Source organism: Cynocephalus volans, chromosome 7 (genome assembly GCF_027409185.1).
Source record: "Cynocephalus volans isolate mCynVol1 chromosome 7, mCynVol1.pri, whole genome shotgun sequence".
Taxonomy (NCBI): Eukaryota; Metazoa; Chordata; class Mammalia; order Dermoptera; family Cynocephalidae; genus Cynocephalus; species Cynocephalus volans.
In genome coordinates, this window is record NC_084466.1 from 127,552,105 (window position 1) to 127,577,208 (window position 25,104).

Below are 25,104 nucleotides of genomic sequence, written 5' to 3' on the forward strand. Positions count from 1 at the left end.
ACTTTAAATTTGATTCTAGTTTTCAGGTCAAATAGATGTTTTGCAAAAAGCACAGATTTTTAAAACAAATTGTAAGGCAGTATTTCCCAACCGAAGAATCACAACTACTGTTTTTAATGATGAAGGGATACAGATCTTAGTAACAAGATATATCAAGGCATTAAATCCACCTCAACAACTTCTGGAAATATTTCTTCATGATTCTAATGCAACACTTGTAAGTTATAATTATTTTTAAAAGCTTTATTGTGATTAAAAAGCACCTATGAGAATCACTTATACTTTTGTTTATTCAGGTTCAATATAGTCAATTGGCTCTCCTCAGAATATTTCTATTATTTGTGAATTATAAAGCTCCCTAGACTAGACCCTAAACCAAAATCAAAAGTCCTAATTTAGATTGCCTTTTGCTACACTCTGCTTTTTCATCATGGGTTTCTTCCTGCCTATGTGTTCTGACTTCAAAGGAGATGATAGTGCTCTCAGATTTATTTCAAAGACTGTATTTTTTAAAAAAATATATATATAAATCACAGCTCCTTTGCTTATCAAGGATTGTGAGCCATGTTTATTATGTTGCATGCAGTCACCAGGGTAGAAGGTCATAATAATGTATAAATAGCAGCTATTGTACATCAATTAAAATGTGAATGAACTTTCGGCATTAACTCATTGTTTGTTTATTTGTTTTTGTTTTTGTTTTTTTTTTTTTTTTAATTTTATTTTGTCGATATACATTGTAGCTGATTATTGCTTCCCATCACCAAAACCTCCCTCCCTTCTCCCTCCCCCCCCCCCCCCCGACAATGTCCTTTCTGTTTGCTTGTTGTATCAACTTCGAATAATTGTGGTTGTTATATCTTCTTCCCCCCCCCCCCCGGTTTGTGTGTGTGTGTGTGTGTATGTGTGTGTGTGAATTTATATATTAATTTTTAGCTCCCTCCAATAAGTGAGAACATGTGGTATTTCTCTTTCTGTGCCTGACTTGTTTCACTTAATATAATTCTCTCAAGGTCCATCCATGTTGTTGCAAATGGCAGTATTTCATTCGTTTTGATAGCTGAGTAGTATTCCATTGTGTAGATGTACCACATTTTCCGTATCCACTCATCTGATGATGGGCATTTGGGCTGGTTCCAACTCTTGGCTATTGTAAAGAGTGCTGCGATGAACATTGGGGAACAGGTATACCTTCGACTTGATGATTTCCATTCCTCTGGGTATATTCCCAACAGTGGGATGGCTGGGTCGTATGGTAGATCTATCTGCAATTGTTTAAGGAACCTCCATACCATTTTCCATAGAGGCTGCACCATTTTGCAGTCCCACCAACAATGTATGAGAGTTCCTTTTTCTCCGCAGCCTCGCCAGCATTTATCGCTCAGAGTCTTTTGGATTTTAGCCATCCTAACTGGGGTTAGATGGTATCTCAATGTGGTTTTGATTTGCATTTCCCGGATGCTGAGTGATGTTGAGCATTTTTTCATATGTCTGTTGGCCATTTGGATATCTTCCTTAGAGAAATGCCTACTTAGCTCTTTTGCCCATTTTTTAATTGGGTTGCTTGTTTTCTTCTTGTAAAGTTGTTTGAGTTCCTTATATATTCTGGATATTAATCCTTTGTCAGATGTATATTTTGCAAATATTTTCTCCCACTCTGTTGGTTGTCTTTTAACTCTTTGAATTGTTTCTTTTGCTGTGCAGAAGCTTTTTAGTTTGATATAATCCCATTTGTTTATTTTTCCTTTGGTTGCCCGTGCTTTTGGGGTCGTATTCATGAAGTCTGTGCCCAGTCCTATTTCCTGAAGTGTTTCTCCTATGTTTTCTTTAAGAAGTTTTATTGTCTCAGGGTGTATATTTAAATCCTTAATCCATTTTGAGTTGATTTTAGTATACGGTGAGAGGTATGGATCTAGTTTCATTCTCCTGCATATCGATATCCAGTTATCCCAGCACCACTTGCTGAAGAGGCAGTCCCTTCGCCACTGAATAGGCTTGGTGCCTTTGTCAAAGATCAGATGGCAGTAAGTGTGTGGGTTGATTTCTGGATTCTCTATTCTATTCCATTGGTCAGTGTGTCTGTTTTTATGCCAGTACCATACTGTTTTGGTTATTATAGCTTTGTAGTATAGCTTAAAGTCAGGTAGTGTTATGCCTCCAGCTTTATTTTTTTTGCTGAGCATTGCTTTAGCTATTCGTGGTCTTTTATTGTTCCATATAAATGTCTGAATAGTTTTTTCCATTTCTGAGAAAAATGTCTTTGGAATTTTGATGGGGATTGCATTGAATTTGTATATCACTTTGGGTAGTATGGACATTTTCACTATGTTGATTCTTCCAATCCAAGAGCATGGAATATCTTTCCATCTTCTTGTATCCTCTCTAATTTCTCTCAGCAGTGGTTTGTAGTTCTCATTATAGAGATTTTTCACCTCCTTGGTTAACTCAATTCCTAAGTATTTTATTTTTTTGGTGGCTATTGTAAATGGGCAGGCTTTCTTGATTTCTCCTTCTGCATGTTCACTATTGGAGAAAAGAAATGCTACTGATTTTTTGTGTGTTGATTTTGTATCCTGCTACTGTGCTGAAATCATTTATCAATTCCAACAGTTTTTTTGTAGAGGTTTTAGGCTGTCCGATATATAGGATCATGTCATCTGCAAACAGGGACAGTTTGACTTCATCTTTTCCAATCTGGATGCCCTTTATTTCCTTCTCTTCTCTGATTGCTCTGGCTAATACTTCCAACACTATGTTGAATAGAAGTGGTGAGAGTGGGCATCCTTGTCTAGTGCCTGTTCTTAAAGGAAAAGCTTTCAGCTTTTCCCCATTCAGGATGATATTGGCAGTGGGTTTGTCATATATGGCTTTAATTATGTTGAGATACTTTCCCTCTATACCTAACTTATAGAGGGTCTTTGTCATGAATGAGTGCTGAACTTTATCAAATGCTTTTTCAGCATCTATAGAGATGATCATATGGTCCTTGTGTTTGAGTTTATTAATATGGTGTATCACATTTATTGATTTGCGTATGTTGAACCAACCTTGCATCCCTGGGATGAATCCCACTTGATCGTGATGAATAATTTTTCGTATGTGTTGCTGTATTCTGTTTGCTAGTATTTTAGTGAGGATTTTTGCATCTATATTCATCAAGGATATCGGCCTGTAGTTTTCTTTTTTGGTTATATCTTTACCTGGTTTTGGTATCAGGATGATGTTTGCTTCATAGAATGAGTTTGGGAGATTTGCGTCCGTTTCAGTCTTTTGGAATAGTTTGTAAAGAATCGGTGTCAATTCCTCTTTGAATGTTTGGTAAAATTCTGCTGTGAATCCATCTGGTCCTGGGCTTTTCTTTGTTGGGAGCCTTCTGATAACAGCTTCAATCTCCTTTATTGTTATTGGTCTGTTCAAATTTTCTACGTCTTCACGGTTCAGTTTTGGGAGCTTGTGTGTGTCCAGAAATTTATCCATTTCCTCCAGATTTTCAAATTTGTTGGCGTATAGTTGTTTATAGTAGTCTCGAATGATTCCTTGTATTTCAGATGAATCAGTTGTAATATCGCCTTTTTCATTTCTAATTTTTGTTATTTGAGTCTTCTCTCTTCTTTTTTTTGTTAGCCATGCTAATGGTTTGTCAATTTTATTTATCTTTTCAAAAAACCAACTTTTTGATTCGTTGATCTTTTGAATTGTTTTTTGGTTTTCAATTTCATTCAGTTCTGCTCTGATCTTAATGATTTCTAAAATCATTAAGATCAATTGTTTGTTTATTTGTATCCCTTTCTTCATTCCTACCTTAGTCTGAGTCTTTGTCTCCAGTACTTTAGGGGAAAACACCCACAGTATAATTTCTACTGTTTGAGAAAGCAGCCTGTACCACTCTCTCCCTGCCACAGCAGCTTATAATAAGCTTATATTAGTAAAAATAATTCTGATAGATTTTGAACCTAAAAGCAAATCAAACCTTTGCTATTCTTCAACATCTTTTTAAAATTATTTGACAGTTATACAGTTTTTAACAATACCTGTTCAATGTTGACACGTATTGTTGTAATGTTTTAAATTTTAATAATTTATTATAATGGTTTACATGCACCATCTGGAGTCAGGCCAACTTGGGCTCAGTCCCCAGAGATTCCACATATTGTATTAGTCATGTGACGCTGGACAAGTTATTTGATCACTCTAAACTTGTTTCCTCTTCTGTAAAACTAGAATAATAATAGTGTCTACTTTATAGGCTTGTAATATACTTGTATACTAAATAATAATGCATGCAAAGCATTGTGCTTGGTGATGGACACTCAATAAATGTTAGTTAATATTATTCTAGGACATCATTGCTCGATTTGTATCTTTGATTCCTTTTATGCCTGATACACTGGATGAAAATGATGGTTCTGATATATGGATGACATCAGAGGTAACAAATTATAGTTTATAATGAAAATGTATACTATTTTTACTTGCTTTTTTCCCCAAAGAAACTTTTAAAATATATTATGTTTTTATGTAGTACTTTGTCTTGTGAAATTTACAAGTATATGATAATTTTAAACATCATTTTCAGTTCTATAACAATTGATGGAAATAATTCATGAAGACCAAAAATGTTTTCAACAATCTAAGTGGCAGCTCAAGAATATTTTGATTCAACAGTAATTCCAGGAATCCAATATTATGATATTCTCTAAAGAGCAATATGGCTTATTACTATGGAGTTGGTCAAATCCTGAAGTCTAGGGCAAATACCACTACTTTCCAAAAGCTTTCCCCAGCCTTCTCCTCACCCCCTCATCTGAATGAAGAGCTCATATAGCAGTGCTCTTCCTTAGTACTTGGCTTAAAGTTGACTTTAGACTGGTTGCCAAATAAAATACAGGCTCCATGAAATATCTGGGACATACTTATGTGAAAAATTATTTGTTATTTATCTGAAATTCTAATTTAACTGGGCATCCTATGTATTTTCTTCTAAATCTGGTAACCCTAAATAGAGCATTTCTTCCATTCCACCTTAATTTACATTACCTTAATTTACATTTAGTTGCTTACGTATTGACTCCACACCCACACTCTGTACACGTACATCCCAATTTGAATCTCCTTGAAGGTGGAGGGAGACTTGGTTTTTCTTTATTTTTGTACTTATCACTGCTTTAAATTTAAAAAGAAAATATTTTTTATTTTGTATTTAATACTGCTTTAAATTTAGCAGGCATTCATTAAATATTTTTAATTGGAGAATATAAATATGATGGAAGCCTAAAAAAGAGATACTTTTATCTGGAACTGACAGTTATAGCACTTACTTAGAAGGCTTTAGGGGCTGTGAGCTAAATTGGATTTAGGTGACACAGGGTTAACTTGATAGATAAGCTACCCTGTCTTCTGCTAAGTGGGGTCAAAGTAGACATGGGCATCTGGTTTTGTTCCAGGGTCCAGTGATTCAAATCTGTTAGAACTCAGAAAGGTGTTATTGAGTCTAGACTCTTCTGAGACTCTGAACTAATCAGAATATGTTCATGGGTATTATGATCCTGTAGAATGTTGAAAGAGGCTGAGCTAAAAACAACCATTCAGGCAAATATTAGACCCTTGAGTCCCCCAACCCAAACAATATATATAACTAAGAGGTTACTACAGGCTTGGGATTCCTCTTGGTTAGTGTCTTCCCATTGACATGAACTGCTTGGCCATAGAATGCTCATGAGTGTATGATTGATTAGATTTCACAAGACAGAGCTCTTTTCTCTCACCTAACATACAGTCTCTGGAGTCATACAAACCTGGGTTCAAATCCAAGTTCATGATTTCATAGCTGTGTGACCTAAGATAAATTATCTAACCTATTTGGACCTCAATTTCCTCATCTGTATCATACAGGAGTTTTGAAAAGACTAAATGAGATACCATGTGCAAAGCATCTGGAATCCAAGAAAATTAATTACCTACCCTCATCCTCTCCCTTATTTTGTTATGAAATCCAGTTAGAAGAACCTCCTTGGCCTGATGTTGAAGTCTGTTCATATTCTGCACTTAGCTCTCCTGTTCATACTTTTCTCTCAGGAGGGCCTCCTTGCCATCCTCCCTAACTCCCAGCCCTCCACCATCACATTCAGTCAGTGCATACTAATATGACCATATTGGTAAATTGTCGCTGCCAAGAACTCCCTAGCTCCCTCACCCCTACCTCCATCTGCCTGGTCAACACAGCCCCTTATGTGGGGCTGTAATAAACTGGAGAGCACATGTCCCATCTAAATGGTATAGCTGCTACTCAGCAAGAACAGATTGTTGCCATGTGAACATCTGGGTCATGTATTTGTTAGATCCTTTGATTCTTTTCAACAGAAGCTAGAAATTCAGAGTTTTATATGAAATTTCCCATTTTTGAAAACATTCTGGGGGCCAAACAAAACATACCTGTAGAATAGAATTAAGTCAAACCAGCAGTCTGCCACTTTTGCTGCACTTTTTCTCTCCTGCTATACTACTTCACTACGCCCCATAGGTTTGATCTGATCCACTCAGCTTAGCTGTTCCACTCTTTCCATTGAAGACATTTCAATCACTCTTCCTGACTGGGCTCCAACACAGATGTCTAGCTCTGTTTGATTGGAAGGTACTATATCGGTACATGACAGAATGTATCTCCATTGCCCAAAGGATTACTTCCTCCAAAAGCACATGAGATTCCTTATCAGATGAAGTTCCTCAAAATACCAGTCCCTATGTCCCTGATTGCCCAGGGCAGTTTAATATTTGTCCAAACCAAAAATGTCCCATTTCGGATATAGATTATCTGGTCACATTATACAATATCCATGTCAAGTGTCCCATAAGAAAGGTGACCCCAGTGTTCCAAGTCAATGTTCTCTTCTAGTGCCATAGGAAAGACAGAGCTTTCCACTTCACTGTCATCTTAACAGCCTGGCAAAAACAAGTGTGTTTGGAACTGGAGTGGGTAGAGTGTCTCTAAATCTGTTGGATGCTTGCATTACTCAACTTTCCCTTCCTTTGTTGCTGTTGTTGCTGCTGCTTTTGTTTTGCCTTAGCACTGTATCAGTTTGGCTATTGGAAATAAGGAAGAGCATGCCATACTTCTCTGTAATTTCTTTCTGTATTTTGGAAAGAAGGCATTGGTTGTCCTTGGAACTTCAGTGTTAGAAGTAAGTATCGGAGTTCGTATTGAAATAGTGTAAGCAAAACTAAATCAGATTTTAGCTGCGAGTTTAAAAGACTTCAACCCCAAGTTTCCATCTCTTTGAAAGCTAATTAGGGAATTTCATGAACAAACAATTTTTAGTTAAGAGAATAATGTTGGTTCATCAAAATTTTTGCAATGCAAAGAATAACTTCCTTTTGTGAAAGAAGTTTTTACGCCTTTGTAATAGTACTAAAAATAGTGATACTTCGTGGGGTTACTGGGACTATTAAATTACCTAGTACGAATAAGGCACTGACAACAGCACCTGTTCATGGCAAACAATAAATGATGGTGGTAGTGGTTATGTAGTGATAGTTACAGCATAGTTGTGGTGGTGGCTGTTATCAGCCATCATCACCACTATCATCATTATATATTTCAAATATTGCATTTAAGATCTTTAAGAAACATTTCTCTTCATGCTCCATTGCCCAGCTTTTAAGCTTCAAAGAAGTGGGCCATAAATTTATGTTTATCTATATGAAATTTTTATAACTTAATATATATACTTCTACATTCATGCCTCCAGAAAGCTGTCCTTATTGGACTGTTTCTAGCCCTACCATGAACATCTTGCTAAGTGTCAGCATTGCCAGTGTTACCTTATGGTTTTTGTCATGATCATTTATTTCCCTATATTTCTTTGGTATAGCTTATTATTTCCATGTCAAATTTGTTAACTAAAAGTCTATGGTTAATTTGCTCAATATGGTCACTTGCTGTAGTTTTAAATACCACTAGATGGCAGGAAACAGTCAACAATATTTCCATAAATATTTGCACTTGTACCTGTGAACCAGCAACATGGAAGGCAGCCACACATGGTTTCACCTCAGCTGTGTGGTTGAGGTGAAGCCTCCTCTTTATTATAGAGTAGATGAGCCCAGTGATCAAGAACAAGGGGCTTGGAGTTAGGTAGACCAGGCTAGACAGCATGGTGTTAAGAATATGGTCTGGGGGACAGACAGGCGTTCAAAACCTAGCAATGCCACTTACAAACTGTATGATCTCAGCCTTGTTTACTTCTCTGAGCCTCAGTCACCTCCTCACAAAACAGGAATAATGCCATTTACTCTTATCCTAGACAAGCCCCTAAACCTTTGATTTTTCATCTGAAAGATGGGCATTAAAAAAAACCCTCTACCACATAGAATGTGAAGTGAATTAAAGTGAGAAAATTAGTGTGAATTCTTAGCATAGTACCTGATACACATAAATATTCAACAAATGTTAAATAGTCCTATTATTACCCGAAATTTTTATTCCTTCCTAAGAAAGCCTTACAATACAAAAGGTATGTGCAGAGAGCAAATTAATAACAACATAATGATGACTTTTTATTCCTCAGATTGGTTTCCTGTATACTTTATCCTCTAATTTTAAATCTTATTCTCAAATTTAATTTAATGGCTTTTTAACTTCACTCGGTATTGTAAGAAACTTAAAACAGTTTCCATTCCCTAATTCTGCCTAGTGTTTACCCTCAGTCTCCAAGTATATTCTAACCAAAGCAGGGCTAGTTCATATATCGCCATCTTGTGAATTAGGCAAAAGTGCCCCTACCTCAAAACACTTTGGTCCTATGTGTTGGGAAATCATCATAATATACTGATTTTGTTAGAATAAATATTTCATTGCCATCAGAGCACACCCTGCAGGACCATACATGGCAGCACTGGTTTATAAGTTCTCTTGTCTGAATCCTCCTGCTAACCTGGGCCCAAGGATTTCTAGAACTTTAGTTTTTTTTCCTTTTCAAAAAAATTTTAAAAGCCCTAAAAAAGGCTTTTAGAAACCAGAATCATTACATTATAATTTCCACATACAGAAGTTAATTAAATCCACCAAAAATAACTTTAATTCTTTTTTCCTCATACAGGGGCATGTGGCTTATGTACTAACTCAAGAAACTGATGAATATTTGCTTTGGAATCCATCAACTGGGCAATGTCATAAGCAGTTTGACCCATTTTGTCCCTTACAAAGTGTAGACTGTTTGTTTGATGATAGGAATGTAAGTATGTGGAGAAAAATTTTGAATTATCTCCTCAAGAGTTACCCTGGCTACACATTAGAATCACTAGAGGAACTTGGAAGAAAATATAGATGTTCAGTCAGAATCCCTGGGGTATAGGGCCTTTTATCTCTAAAACTACCCCAGGTGCTTCTGTAGTACCTCTAAGGTCAAGAACCAGTGAGGTAGTCTAATGATCACAAAACCTTGAAATCTCTTTATCTCCTGTCTCAGAACCTCCCTTGGTTTCTACCACTTCATTGGGTAGTAAGACTATAAAATTTTGTTTCATCCTTACCAACTGTGGACCTGTGTTCCCATGAACCTACACTGATTTTATGTTAATATTTTCATAGGTCTGGTTTAATATTCAACAAAATAATACACCAATGTCTGTACATTTTGACTATTCAAAGGAAAGTTTGTGGAAGCAGTTGCTTCCAAAAAATTTTCAAGGGACAAAAGCACAAAGCATCCAGGTAAATCATATTTTTCCAGTTGTGTCTGTATGAAAGTTACCATTGCTTCTAATCTTTACTAGTTGTGGCAATTCTTGTTACGTTTTATAGTTGATTGCTTATTGAATTATTTGGCAATGATAACCAAAAACTAGTTTTATCCGCCATCCAGCCCATGTTTGGGATACTTTGGCCCCTTTCCTCCACCTGCAGAAAAAAGAAATTGAGAAGAAAGCATCATCTCAAATGTGAATTTAGATTTTAAAACAGAACTTTAAAAGTTTTCTTCATGAAACAGCATGTAAAGTTAAAGATGGTAAAGTCTTACTTACTTTGACCTAGCCCTTCTGTTCCACATCCATGGTGATGATCAAGTATAAAAACTGACAAACAAAAAGGCTTATCTGGGCTCCAAACCAGGGTAGTTATCTTATGGAACAGAAACAGGACAGAAACACTAGCTATGAGTAGGGCTGAAGCAGGGATGGCAGAAAAGTCTGAAAATGCTTCATGAAAGCCAGGGAACTAACACAAGCATCACTTTTTGAAGCCAGGGACTATGATGGGGCTCCTCTAGTGCCCTACTTTAGAAAGAATGGGGGTATGGGGAAGCTGTAGACTTACTGCCTAAGGCTCAGGAGGCAGGAGACCAGGAATTGGCCCAATCACTAGGTGCTTGGCCAGCAGATTGTGATGTACTCAATATCACTTTGGGAAGACGTTCCAAATACCATGTCAACAGCTGTTTCTGGACTGAGGGACATGGTATATGGTAGAGTGCAGGCAATTACAAAGTCTACAGACTAGGAGCAATGAGCCCAGAGGGAGAGAGAGAGAAAGGATGAGAAAAAGAGAGAAAAAGAACAGTAGAAAAACAGGCAAAAGACAATTCATAGAAGTAGAAACTCTAATGCTCAAACTTACTCATAATCAGAGAAATACTATTGAAAACAATAAAACACTATTTCACGTTCATTAAATTGGCAAGAAATGTGTGATCATACCAAGTGTTGGAAAAAAGGCAGAGAAACAGTGGGAGTGTAAACAGCATAAATGTTTTGGAAAGCAATATGATTAATTTGGTAAAACTGAAGATGCTCAACCTTTGATCCATCAGTTCAAACTTCTAAGTATGTACCATAGAGGAACATGCACAGGGAGACAGGTATAACAATGTCCATTACAGAACTGCTTGAATTAGTAAAAAATTAGAAACAATTAATTAACTGGAAAACTGGTACATGAGTTGTGAAGTATTCATACAATGAAATCTTCTATACAGTAATTTTTAAAAATGTATGAACCAATTTACGGTAGTTCTCAATTTGATGGTACATACAGTGTATCTGAATCTCTGAGGGAGGAACCCACACATCAGTAGTTTTTAAAGCTCCCCAGAAGATTCTATTGTGCAGCCAAGGTTGAGAACTACTGACCTAGAGCCATGCATGTCATTATGAACAGATATTAAAAATGTATTGTTAGAATAAAGATGTGAAATAACACAAAGAGTACAAAACCATTTATATGAAATTTGAAATCTGTATATGTTCTCATATATATAGATATTTAGCGATGTATAAAAGCATTTATGGGAATGATAAATACCAAATTCAGGTTAGAGGTTACCTTTGGGGATAGAAAAAAAGGAATGAGATCAGGGAGCAGCATACAAAGTACTTCAAGTCTGTAGTGTTTTACATCTTTTTAAAAAATCTAAAACAAATATGGAAGAACGCAAATATTAGATATAGCTTGGTGGTAGTTATGTTGGGTGGATATTTATTATGTTATTCTCTATGCTTGTCATATATTTGAGGCAATTCACAATATCAGAAAGAATGCATGGCGATTGTGGCGGGGTGGGGGGAATAAAAGAGTACAAAAGAGTGCAAAGTGAAGACTTTTGAAAGAAAGTGAGCCAAGACACTGGGTACCAATCAAGCTTTATTAAAGGAAAAGAATCTGCCAGGCTGCACTCAAAGTGGAGGGCAGCCCAGGGCTGCCCTCAAAATGGGGGACAGCACCAGGTGTGGGGGTGAGAGAGCTTATATAGGGCACCAAGGGCTGGCTGATACAATCAAGGAGGGGCATTATGCTAATGTGGAAGCTATGAAACCAGGATGGAGAACTGCACCCTTGCAGAAGCAAAAGGGTTTCTGTTTTGCAGAAGTCACAAGGCTTCTCGTAAAGGGAAGGGGGGAGGGGTTTAATGCCTGAGTGGAAGACAAGGCCAGTGGCTATTTTGTGCTTATTGTGTGCACAATGGTGCCGGTCACATCCAAGATCCATCAACTTTCTTTCCCCTTTCTCTCCCCATTTTCCCCACCATCTAAGAAATAACTACTGTCAGTAGTTTATTGTGCATTCTTCTAAACATTCTCCATGCAGATGCAAGTATATATATATTTTTTTCATAGTTCCTGTTTGAAAAGTCATTTGAAAGAAGGGGAAATGTGCTTATTTCTCTTGAGCAAACTGCATTTACAGCCTCTACAACCCATGTTTTGCTCTCCCCATCCCAAAGCTGCGACTGAAGCATTGCTGCCTTCTAGGGGGAAAATGATCTATTTAGAGATGAGGTTTCTGTTTGTTTAATATATAATCTCATGCTCTTATTCATCTAGGTGATAGTTATTGATTTCCTGCTGTGAGCCAGTGAGGTGTAGGTGCCACAAGGAAAAAGACATGTCTCAGTGTTCTTTGAACTTATGTTCTAGAGGAGGAAAAGAAGGAAATAAGCAATTGCAGTGCAGAGTGATAAATGCTGTTTCAGAAGAAATGAATGTGCTTTGGGGAGGACACAGCAGAGGGACCTGAGGGAGTGGGGGTTGCAGGGGCTTTCTGGGAAAAGTGATGACAAGCTGAGTGAGGAAGGGTGAGCAGGAGCTGGTCTAGATAAAAATCAGGGAAGAGAGTGGTCCCAGTAGAGAGTGGGAACAGCAGGCAGGTCATGGTGATGTCTCTCCAGGAGCTAAAAGGCCAGCTTGGCCTCTGCCAGGGGCATAAGCAGAGGGGAGTGGTGTCGCCTCTCCGCCAGGGTGATGGAGATGCAAAGGATTACTCAAAGCCCATTTCTTCTGAGCAGTGAGAGGACCCAAAAGGGTTAATTCCAGACAAATCCTTCAAGGGAGAAGAATTCTTGGAAACTAACCTTGAATCAGGGTTTTCTCTCAGTGTTTATTGTCTAGGCAAGAAAGTTACAGAAAAGGAACATAGGTGGTTACAAAAAGAACAGTAAGATATTCATCATGGCAACAATCATTAGGTTTAGCTGCACCAAGGACATCTGCCCTTAGAGCCAGCATTTTTGCTATGTTACAATTGTTTATCTACAACAGAGACTTAAGCCTGTGAAAAGTTTTCTGTCTTTCCCAAGCTTAATATTTCTATTTGCGATTCTAAAAAGTTAGGCCCTATAAAATACATTTGCTTTTTTAATATTAGTACCCTCCACAAGTGGAGGGATGACCAGAGCCTTGGTAAGGATTTGGACCTTTATCCTCAGTGCAGTCAGAAGCCAATATCACTAAGGCAAGGGCTGCCAGGAAGAAAATTGTGCTTTTTTGTTGTTGTTGTTGTTGTTGTTTTTTCGTGACCGGCACTCAGCCAGTGAGTGCACCGGCCATTCCTATATAGGATCCGAACCCGCGGTGGGAGCGTCGCCGCGCTCCCAGCACAGCACTCTACCGAGTGCGCCACGGGCTCGGCCCAAAATTGTGCTTTTAAAAGCCACTCTGACTGAAGGTGGAAACTAAACCTTCTGCTAAGTTGAATCTACAGATATAAAACTTGTAGTTGTGTTTGACTTGTATCTCTATTGATTTTTTTCCTGTGGGATAACGGCCACATACATACCAGGAGAAACCACTATCTAGAGTGAACACTGTCTATTACACACATTGGGAACACAAACTTGAGTGTCAATGAGGAGAATGTGGGTATTCAGAGATGAGGTTCTCAGGAAAAGCCTCTTGAAGCTTTGAAGGACATGAGTTCCCTGAAAGAAAGGGGCCTTTGCCAGAAAAGAAAAGCAGACAACCCATAAACTTATCAAGCAGCATATCCCAGGCCTCTTTTTCAGATCTGAAGGTGGCCTAACTAATCCACAGGAGTTGCCCAGTACGGTTGAGGGTGGAGAGCAGTTGGTGACAGTGGTCAGTGAATTCAGTCTCCCTATCCTTTCTGGGAGAGCTGCCAGCTCCTGCAAGGTGACACTGGAGTTCATATTTCCCTTTCTGTCTTCTGCCTCTTGCCATGTTCTATTGTGGGGAAACTCCTTGTGCCTGAGACTATTCTCTAATGTAGTGGTTTCTCAACCATGGTAAGCATCAGAAACAACTGGAGGCCTTGTTAAAACAGATTGCTGGTCCTCACCCCCAGAGTTTCTGATTCCAAGGGTCTGAGGTGAGGACCAAGAATTTATATTTCTAACAGATTCCCAGGTCCAAGGTTATTGGTTTGGGGCCATACTTTGGGAACCTAGAGGCCTCTTTCTGCACAACCATCATTGCTGTCATGAGGAGGGAACATCTGTCCCTGTTCCTACAGCTGCCTCTATTTCTCAGCTCAGGAATACCTAAAGTAAAAACTGTCTAAGGCTGGCCAGTTAGCTCAGTTGGTTAGAGTGCAGTGTTGATAACACCAAGGTCAAGGATTCAGATCCTGAACTGAACTGGCCAGCCACAAAAGAACAACAATTAACAACAACAACAACAACAAAAACTGTCTTAATCACGTTTTTCACTCTTGTCCATGTGAGTCCTGCAGGGAGGGGAGGGGAGGGTTGGGGGGAACTTAAGTCCTCCCCTCCTCTCAGCAAATCCTGCCCAGAAGGGGAACATGAGGAAACATGGAAGAGCATTGCTCCCTGTTGCTGGGGGGCTACATAGAGTAAAGGCTTGGAGACAGGGGAGGTTGAAATGGAGAGTGTGTGTGTGTGTGTGTGTGTGTGCGCGTGCGTGCGTGCGTGCATGTGTGTGTGTGTGTGCACATGTGTGCACACACAAGCACAAAGAACTGACTTCTGCTAGCTGAAAGAAACAATCAGAGAAGGAGTATAATAAATCGTGGTAGTAGAGCAATAATAACAATAATGTCTGGTGTTTATTGAGCATTCCTTATGTGCCAGGCTTTACATGTGTTATGTTATTTTTAAATCTTTACAAGATCCCAGAGCAGTAGGCACTATTACTGTCCCTATTTTAAAGATGAGGTGATTGAAACTCAGAACACAGAGGTTAAGTAACTTTGCCAAGGTCACAGTTAGTAAGTGGAAGAGATCGGCACAGCTGCCAAACATTATTTGGTCATATCAATATGCATGTCAGATGCTTGTTTGAATAAATGAATGGGGATAGAGTTCTGTCTTACCCATGAAAAACATCTTCTTTTGTAGAACCGTTCCTCCTCCCATGCTCTAGTGAAGCAGTATCAAACTCAAAGGAAACACTGTTATCTATGTTTATCTGTGGGATTGAGTGTTTTGCCACATGAGCCTGGTTTGGTTTCTTCCTTATTATAGGCAGCACTCCCCGGGTGACTGTAGTATAAAGGTGGTCTATGCTTTTTCCTAACTTTCGATTATCTGTTATTTCAGCCTGAAGAATTAATTTATTCCGATACTGATAAAAGCATGGTAGAAGATCTAAGGAACAGGTACAGTATTTTCTCTCTAATCTCTTGCTTAGTCACTTTTCAGTTCTCTAACCTAGCCTTTCAAAATTGGCCTATTAGATTCAGCAACGGAAGTGTGCAAAGAGAGATTATAATAATTCCATTGAACCACATGTCTCTCGGTATGTGCACAGAAAAGCGGCCCCTCTGCTAACCAGGGCACTCTCTGAAAGAATAAGTTAACTCTGCAAAACATTATGGGCCACAGTGGGAAAGTTCTCAACATAGACTCCTGTTGAACCTATACTAATAATAATGCAGTAGCTAACACTTCTTGAAAGAATATGAAGGTAAATGGCCCACAACTCAGGGTATGGTAAAAACATCTGAGTTGGGTGGTAGAAACAGGAATACTGTCACTTCTGAGTGCTTCCTGCTTCCCCAAACACATCCACACAAGTGCCGTAAGGAGTTGTTCAGTCAAGCCCAAAGGGCCACAGACTTTGAAGCAGGCCTCACTCCTACTACAGATGTGTCAGAGGCTTCTAGAGCCAAATGCCTCCAGTGACTCACACTTACACTGCAGAGTGGTGTGTAAGCCACAACCACGTAATCAAAATAGAGCATGACAAAGATCATTTTGCCACTCTCTTTTCTCATTAGCATACACCCCCATCCCACTCCCTGTCATTCCCACTCTTCATTTCCCAGTTCTTAACAAAACAGGAAGAAATGTAGTAGGGAAATGGTTCCCAAATTCTGGTTTTCATCAGAATCACTTCCAAAACTATTTACAAATACAGATGCCAGTGTCCCAGACGAGACCTGTTGAATCAATATCTGGAGGTGAAAAGTTCTGATAAACCATTACAGGTGATTCTGATACATAGCCACTATTGAAACACTGTGCAAATTCCAAACTACTTAGTTGCATTATAAACTCAGCCAAAAGGAGACTCCCAGCAGCTGCTTTTGTAACACACACTGTGGTTAGAGAATCAATCCCACACAATCATCGTGCACAGAGGATAGGCTTCCAGGAGTATCCCATCATCCAACCCATATTATGACCCCCTTTTCTCCCCTCCCCAGCACAATTCATCACCAGGAACTGTTCTAGGGGCTCAGTTTACAGGTAAAAATCCCTGCCCTTTTGAGCTTACATTCTAGTAGGAGAAAGCTGATCACCATACTTGTCAGTTCAATGCCTCATTTTCTCCCAACTCTGCTTGCTAAATTAACTTATCTAACAAATCCTGTTCCTGCTGACATCATCCCAGACAAGATATCTGAATTTTTGGAAAGTTTCTTGAAAACACAATGTCTATGTCAAAGGAGGGTCTTGAAGAGTAGGAATGTCAACCCAGTAATCAGGTGGCAGGTGTTGTCAAATCACACCCACTAGGCTACGCACAGGTAACTGGAAAAGAGATGTGCCTTGGACAGCTAATTGCTGGCTACCCTGGGAAGCTTCTTGCCTTCTCAAGCGAAGCAAGAGCCTACTTCTCCCTGACTTGATTAATGTGAATGGCAGTAGACATCCCTAACTCTAGAGGTCTGGTTTCCTCCAAAGTCCAAAAAGTATCTTTCTCAATTGCGTAGGTCAGTCTGCCAGTGGCGGCCAGCAGCAACACCACCCAATGGAACTGAGTGGCTGGATGCGGCCCCTCCCCCCACCTCAGACCCAGGGGGAGCAGTAGCCCGCAGATCTGACCCACCAGGTTTGGCCCAGCAGAACTCCATAGTGCTAGAGGCTCATTCTACAACCACAGAGTCTCAAACAGGAACCAAGGCGGTCTAACATAACCACCACCACACCTACTGTCAAGCAAAGACAATTCACCCCCCACAGTAGCAACCAGGGCCACTCCACAGCCAACCTCAGTGTAATAGAAGAAGCAAACCACCTACCAAATGACCAAGCATCAGTGAAAAAATATTAGAAGTACAAACAATCAAGAAAAAATGACACCACCAAAAGAATACAGTAATGCCCCAAAGTCAAACTCAATGGAACAGGAAATCCTTGAAATGTCTGAAAAAGAATTTTGAGCAATGATCTTAAGAAAACTTGAAGAAAGAAAGGAAGACTCAATTAGAGAAAACAGTGAAACAAGAAAAAATATCCAGAATATGAAGAAGGATATCTACAAAGAGATTAATACCATAAAAAAGAGTGTAGCAGAACTTCTAGAAATAAAAGACTCACTCAATGAAATAAAAAACACAACTGAGAGCTTGAGCAGCCAGGCAGAGCAAGCAGAAGAAAGAATTTCAGAGCTCAAAGATGGTCTTTTTGAAATAACTCAGGCAGACAAAAAAAAAAAAAAAAAAGGAAAAAAGAATTAAAAATAATGAGGAAAACCTAAGAGAGATAGCAGACAACCTCAAGCACTCTATCATCTGAATTGTGGGTATTCTGGAAGGGCAGGAGAAAGGAAAAGGTATCAAAAACCTACTCAAGGAAATAGTAACAGAAAACTTCCCAGGTGTAGGATGAGATACCAACCTTCAGATCCAGGAAGCTCAAAGGTCAACAAACAGATTCAACACAAAACAATCCTCCCCAAGACATATTATAGTTAAATTTGCAAAGCTCAAAGACAGAATTCTACAAGCAGCAAGAGAAAAGCATCAGGTCACTTATAGGGGAACCCCCATCAAACTAACAGCAGACTTCTCAACTGAAATCATACAGGCCAGAAGAAAGTGGAATGATATATTCAAAATACTAAAAGAAAAAAACTGTCAGCCAAGAATTCTTTACCCAGCAAGGCTTTCCTTTAGAAATGAGGGAGAAATAGTGTATTTCCCAGATAAAAGTTGTGGGAGTTCACCACCACATGACCAGCCCTGCAAGAAATTCTCAAGGGAGTGATTCATCTGGAATCTGAATAATGGTGACCATCATCACGAATACACAAGAAAGAGCAAAACCCACAGTTAAAACAAAACTGCCAGCAAGAAAGAGAAAGAAGCTAAATCATCCCACCTTAAATTCCCAACTCACATTGAGGAAGAGAAATAAAACTAGAAATAATGATCAAAAAATATTTAAACCACCTAAACAAGTAGCAAATAAATGACAGGAATTAGACAATACTTCTCAATAACTACTCTAAATGTGAATGGACTAAACTCCCCATTCAAAAGACACAGACTAACTGACTGGATTAAAAAGACCCAAGTGTATGCTGTCTTCAAGAGACTCACCTCACCTGTAATGACACTCATAGACTAAAAGTGAAGGGATGGAAAAAGATATACCATGCAAATGGAAACCCAAAAGGAGCAGGAATAGCTATTCTTATATTGGACAAAATAGACTTTAAACCAAAAAACATTAAAAAAGACAAAGAAGGCCATTATATAATGATAATGGGAACTATCCAGCTAGAAGACATAACAATCATAAGTATGTATGCACCCAATACCGGAGCACCTAGATATATCAAGCAAACACTCTTAGACCTAAAGAAGGAGATAGGACCTAATACATTAATAGTGGGTGATCTGAACACCCCTCTCTCAGTATGGGATAGGACTTACAGGCAACAAGTCAACAAAGAGACACAGGATTCCATCTACACCCTAGGCCTACTAGACTTGGCACATATATATGGTACATTTCACCCAAAAGCTAAAGAATACACTTTCTTCTCATCAGCTCATGGTACATTCTCCAGGATAGACCACATATTAGGTCACAAATCTAGTCTCAGCAAATTTTAAAAAATTGAAATCATTCCAACAATCTTTTCAGACCACAATGGAATAAAACAAGGTAAACAATAACCAAAACTCTGGAAGCTACACAGATACATGGAAAATAAATAATAGGCTCCTGAATGACCTGTGAGTCCAAGAAGAAATTAAACAGGAAATCAAAAAATTTCTTAGAAACTAATGAAAAAAAACATACATCATACCAAAACTTGTGGGGTACTGCAAAAGCTGTACTAAAAGGCAAATTTATTGCAGCAAATGCTTATATCAAAAAAATGGAAAGACTTCAAATAAATGATTTAACACTATGCCTCAAAAAACTTGAAAAACAACAACAATCCAAACCTAAAGGCAGTAGATGGAAAGAAATAATTAAGGTCAGAGCAGAACTAAATGAAATAGAGACCCAAAAAACAATAGAAAATATCAACAAAACTAAAAGTTGGTTTTTCGAGAAGATAAACAAAATAGACATACCATTAGCTAGATTGACAAAAAAAGGAGAGGGAAGACCCAAATAACAAAAATCAGAAATGAAAAGGGAGATATTACAACTGATACCACAGAAATACAAAGAATCATTAGAGACTATTATAAACAACTGTTTGACAACAAATTTGAAAATCTGGAAAATATGAATAAGTTTCTAGACACATATAAATTCCCAAGACTGAACCAAGAAGAGATAGAAAACCTGAACAGACCAATAACAAGCAAGGGGATTGAAGTGGTAATTAGCAATCTTCCAACAAATAAAGGTCAGGATCTGGATGGCTTTACAGCTGAATTCTATCAAACTTTAAAAGAGGAGTTAATACCAATTCTCATGAAACTATTCCAAACAATTGAAACAGATGCTACTCTCCCAAACTCATTCTATGAGGCCAATATAACTCTGATTTCAAAACCAGATAAAGAACAACAAAAAAAGAAAATTATAGGCCAATATCCTTGATGAATGTAGATGCTAAAATCTTCAGCAAAATATTAGCAATTAGAATACAGCAACTTATTTAAAAAATTATACACTATGATCAAGTGGGATTCATCCCAGGGATGCAAGGATGGTTCAACATATGAAAGTCAAAGAATATGATACATCACATCAACAAGCTCAAGGACAAAGACCATATGATTATCTCAATAGATGCTGAAAAAGCATTTGACAAAATTCAACATTCCTTCATGATAAAGACTCTCAACCAATTAGGTATAGAAGGAAAATATTTTAACACAATAAAAGCCATTTATGACAAGTCCACCACCTGTATTATCCTGAATGGGGAAAAATTGAAGGCCTTCCCGTTAAGGACAGGAACAAGACAAGGATGTCCACTCTCACTGCTTCTATTCAACATAGTACTGGAGGTACTAGATAGAGCAATCAGGCAAGAGAAGGAAATAAAGGGAATCCAGATTGGAAAAGATGAAGTTAAACTTTCCCTATTTGCAGATGACATGATATATAGAAAAACCTAAAGACTCTATCAAAAAACTCCTAGAGCTGGTTAATAACTTCAGTAACATTGCATGATACAAAATAAATGCCCCCAAATCAGCATTTATATACTCAAATAATGAATTAACAGAAAGAGAAATAAAGAAAGTAAGCCCATTTACAATTGTCACCAAAAAAATACATTACCTAGGGATCAATTTAACCAAGGAGGTGAAAGACCTCTACAGTGAGAATTACAAACCACTTTTGAAAGAAATTAAAGATGACACAAAAAGATGGAAAGATATTCCTTCCTGCTCTTGGATTGGAAGAATTAACATTGTGAAAATGTCTGTACTATCCAAAGTGATCTACAGATTCAATGCAATCACCACCAAAATACCATACCCAACGTGATCTACTGATTCTATGCAATCCCTATCAAAATACCAATGACATTCTTCACAGAAATGGAAAATACAATCTTACCTTTCATATGGAAAAACAAAAGACCCCAAATAGCCAAAGCAATCCTGAGCAAAATAAATAAATAAATAAAGCCAGTGGCATAACTCTGCCTGACTTCAAATTATACTACAAAGCTGTTGTAACCAGAATAGCATGGTACTTGTACAAAAATAGATATTCTGACCAGTGGAGTAAAACAGAGAACCTAGAAATCACTCCTCAGGCTTATAGCCATCTGATATTAGACAAAGGCAGCAAAAAACCTACATTGGGGAAAAGATTGCCTCTTCAACAAATAGTGCTGGGAAAACTGGATATCCATATTCAGAAGAATGAATCAAGATATGCATCTCTCACCATATACTAAAAGCAACTCAAAACAGATTAAAAACCTAGGTATAAGACCTGAAACTGTAAAATTACTAAGGGAAAATATAGGTGAAACACTTCAGCAATTAGGTGTGGGCACTGGCTTTATGAACATGAGCCGAAAAGCACATGCAGCAAAAGAAAAAATAAATGAGACTATATCAAACTAAAAAGTTTCTTCACAGCAAAGGAAACAATCAACAGAGTGAAAAGACAACCTACAGAGTGGGAGAAAATTTTTGCTAACTATGCATCCAACCAGGGGCTAATATCCAGAATATACATAGAACTCAAGCAATTATACACTAGAAAAATAAATGACCCAATTAAAAAATGGGCAAAGGAGCTGAATAGACATTTTTCAAAGGAAGACATACAAATGGCCAACAGATACATGAAAAAATGCTCAACAACACTAGTCATTAGGCAAATGCAAATTAAAACCACATTGAGATACCACCTCACTCCAGTTAGACTGGCTATGATAAAAAAGATGGTGAATAACAAATGCTGGTGAGGGTGTGGAGAGAAGGGAACACTACGGCACTGTTGATGGGAATGTAAATTAGTACAACCACTTTTGAAAACAATTTGGAGGTTTCTCAAACAACTACAGATAGATCTTCCATATGATCCAGCAATCCCTCTTCTGGGTATATATCCAGAGGAATGGAAATCATGTCGAAGAGATACCTGCACTCCCATGTTTATTGCAGCTCTGTTTACAATAGCCAAGATATAGAACCAACCTAAACGTCCATCAATAGATGATTGGATAAGGAAACTGTGGTATATATACACTATGGAATACTACTGTGCCATAAAAAAGAGTGAAATATTCCCATTTGCAACAACATGGATGAACCTGGAGAAACATGTTGAGTGAAATGAGCAAAGCACAGAGGGATAAATACCACATGTGCTCGCTCATATGTGGGAGCTAAGAGAGAAAGGCATGCAGGAAAGAAAGAACACAGTAGTGCCATGATCCAACAGAGGGAGGAAACATTCTTAGGTCTACAAATTGGAGTGGAGGGGAGAGAGGGAGGGGAGAGAGGTTGGGGGACAATTGGGAGGGGACAAAGGGTACAAAAGTAATTTCTGGTAATGGGTATGCCCCCAGTATGAATCTGGGCGGGGGGGACACCCAGCTTTGTATCTCATGAATATTCATAATAAATAAATAATAATAAAAAGTATTCTCATTCCTAAATAAAACTAACAAAATTCTTGTCACATTTTGGTTGTAATTTGTCATAAAATGATCTTTGCATTCTTACCTTAGGATTGAAAGGACTCTAAAGTGTAAAATGATGGAATGGCGACCTAAACACCCAACACGTTGGAATCGACAGTGTACTTCTGTTTTGCGACAAATCCTCCCAAAGCTGGAACTTGGCAGAGGAAGCTTTGTTTCTTATGAAGAGGAGAGTGAACTTGAAAAATTGCTACAATTTTATTGGGTTTGTATATGATTTAATGTATTAATGACATTTGTTTTATCTGTGTTGTTTTTTGTTTTATATATGTTATTTGTTTTTTGTTTTATTTATATTGTTATTTGTTTTATCTAACTGCTAAACAATAGCAATCTTAAATGTCTTTGAAATGCCTTTTATCCCGATCCTGGAAGATAAATGCTATGGCATTAAAATGCATTTAGTTATAGACCAAGAAATTTCAAATGTGAACAATTATTAGCAGGACCACATTGCATGGCATTTTTTGGAACCAGTTGTATGTTTATGATGTATGAATGATAAACTTTGAAAAGAGATGCCCAAACAAAAACCAACCTGCTACTAAGAAACTGAAAAATGGTCTCTAGTAATAGGTTGAATTCCTTGTAATTAGTTCTGGACAAGAGGATTCCAGGTAAGCTTCAGTATCTTCTATATGCAAATTATTCCCAAATTTATACATTCAGCCTGGACTTTGCTCCTGACCTCCCTCTTATATATTCATCAGCCCATTGACATCTTCTTAGATGGTAAAAAGGCATCTCAAACTCAACAAGTCCATAAGTAAACATGGTGGGCATTTGATATATTGTTAGGGTCCTCCTTTCCTTCTCTTACCTTACCTCCAGCTCTGAGCATCCTTTCACCTCCTCTTCTCTATGAACTGATCCAGAGGATTTTTGAAAACTCAGCCTCTCAACAGTGAGAGTCCTTTCCCCTACTACACAATAAACTAGAAGATGTCTCTTAGGGGAACTCCCTGAGAATAGACAGTAAGGGATCTGTTGGGAGTTGAACACTTAGGCTGCTGGAGAAGGATCTACAGTCACTAGTCATTCATGAATAAGAAGGAAGTTGTTTTTGTATTGCTTTTTTTAAAAATAGGATTAGAAGGGTAAACAGATAAGCTAATCATAGTTAAATATAAGCCAAGGTTTAAAACTTGGACTTCCTGTGTAAAATTATTTGAACATTTGATAGCGCACAGCTAACAATAATAAATCTGGATTGAACCCTGCAGCCTGTGTTCAAATTCTGGTTTAACTACTCACTAGATTTGACGTAGGGCAAGTTATCTAACCTCTATATACCTTCTACCCCAGTGGATATCAGAGGCAAAAATAGTTACATTTTGTGGTTGTGGTGAGGATTAAGTGAGTTAATACTTAGCATAGCACCCAGCATCTAGAAGTGTTTAGTAGATGCTATTATTTTTATTCTATGTGCCAGGCATCGTACCAATCACTGAGTTATGACAGTAAACAAGACAGGTACAATCTTGTGCATTCAAACAGATTAAGGGCTAGTTAGGGAGACAGACCAGAAAACAGGTAATTGCAATATATTTTATTAAGTAAACTAGGGGGAGAACAGTGTACTATGTAACTACATGGGAAAAGCATGTGAACAGATTTAATGATCAGGAAAATCCCTAGCAATCTAAAACTTAAAAGAGGTTTCTGATAGTTGTCTGTTTATTATTATATTAAATAGATAATTTACATAGGATCATGTTCCATAATCTTTTAGTCCCTTAATAAATATAAACTGAATAGATGTTGACTAAATTCTTCCAAAATTCTTAATTAAATCCCTTATATGTGGAACCAGGTAATTTTCTTGTCAGCAGTTTGCTATGTAGAAATGGTGCAAACGTGTGGAATGTTAGATGTACAGGCTCTAGAATCAGACAGACATGGTGTGCTCATCTCTATCTGTAACATGGGGACTATAATAGAACCTATCTCATAGGGTTGTTTGAGGATTAAATATATATGTGAAGCATTTAGCACTGTACCTATAACAAAACCAGCACCCACAAAAACCTATTATTGTTTTATGACTACCACTTCCTTGAGGCTTCTGTGATCTTTTTGCATACAGTAATTCTAGATTACCTACATGATTGTAATGTGGGTTTGTGTGTTGTTCTTTCCTTGATCCAGGTCACAGGATTTCCTATCCAGATGCCATACACTGATGTAGAGTCAATTATTGATGCCGCGTATCAAACTGGAATTCACTCTTCTGAACTTCCCCAGACAGAATTTGCTTTAGCTGTATATATTCACCCATACCCAAACAACATACTATCTGTGTGGGTCTATTTGGCTTCCTTAGCCCAACATCAGTGAAAAGGAAGAAGGGAAAAGGAAAAGACTGTACTATGGGCCCCTAGATCAGAAGCTAAAAGAAAACGAACCAAAACACCGGGTACCATTCAGGCTTTATTAAAAAACGAAAAACCTGCCGGGCTGTGCTCAAAATGGCGGGGGGGAAGCAGCTAGGAGGAGTACATACGCTTATATGGGTTGGTGGGTGTGAAAAACACAGGCGGG

At 38.1% G+C, this 25,104-nt stretch overlaps 1 protein-coding gene across 1 annotated transcript in view; it reads left to right on the forward strand.

The window, feature by feature from the left end:
- CC2D2B (coiled-coil and C2 domain containing 2B) overlaps positions 1–24,900 on the forward strand; it is a 127,680-nt gene extending 102,780 nt beyond the window's left edge. Inside the window, 8 exon segments of the mRNA XM_063103490.1 lie at positions 20–217; positions 4,340–4,429; positions 7,065–7,178; positions 9,096–9,230; positions 9,587–9,709; positions 15,288–15,346; positions 22,591–22,768; positions 24,712–24,900. Of these exon segments, the coding sequence (XP_062959560.1) occupies positions 20–217; positions 4,340–4,429; positions 7,065–7,178; positions 9,096–9,230; positions 9,587–9,709; positions 15,288–15,346; positions 22,591–22,768; positions 24,712–24,900 (1,086 nt within the window).
- The last annotated feature ends 204 nt before the right edge of the window (positions 24,901–25,104 follow it).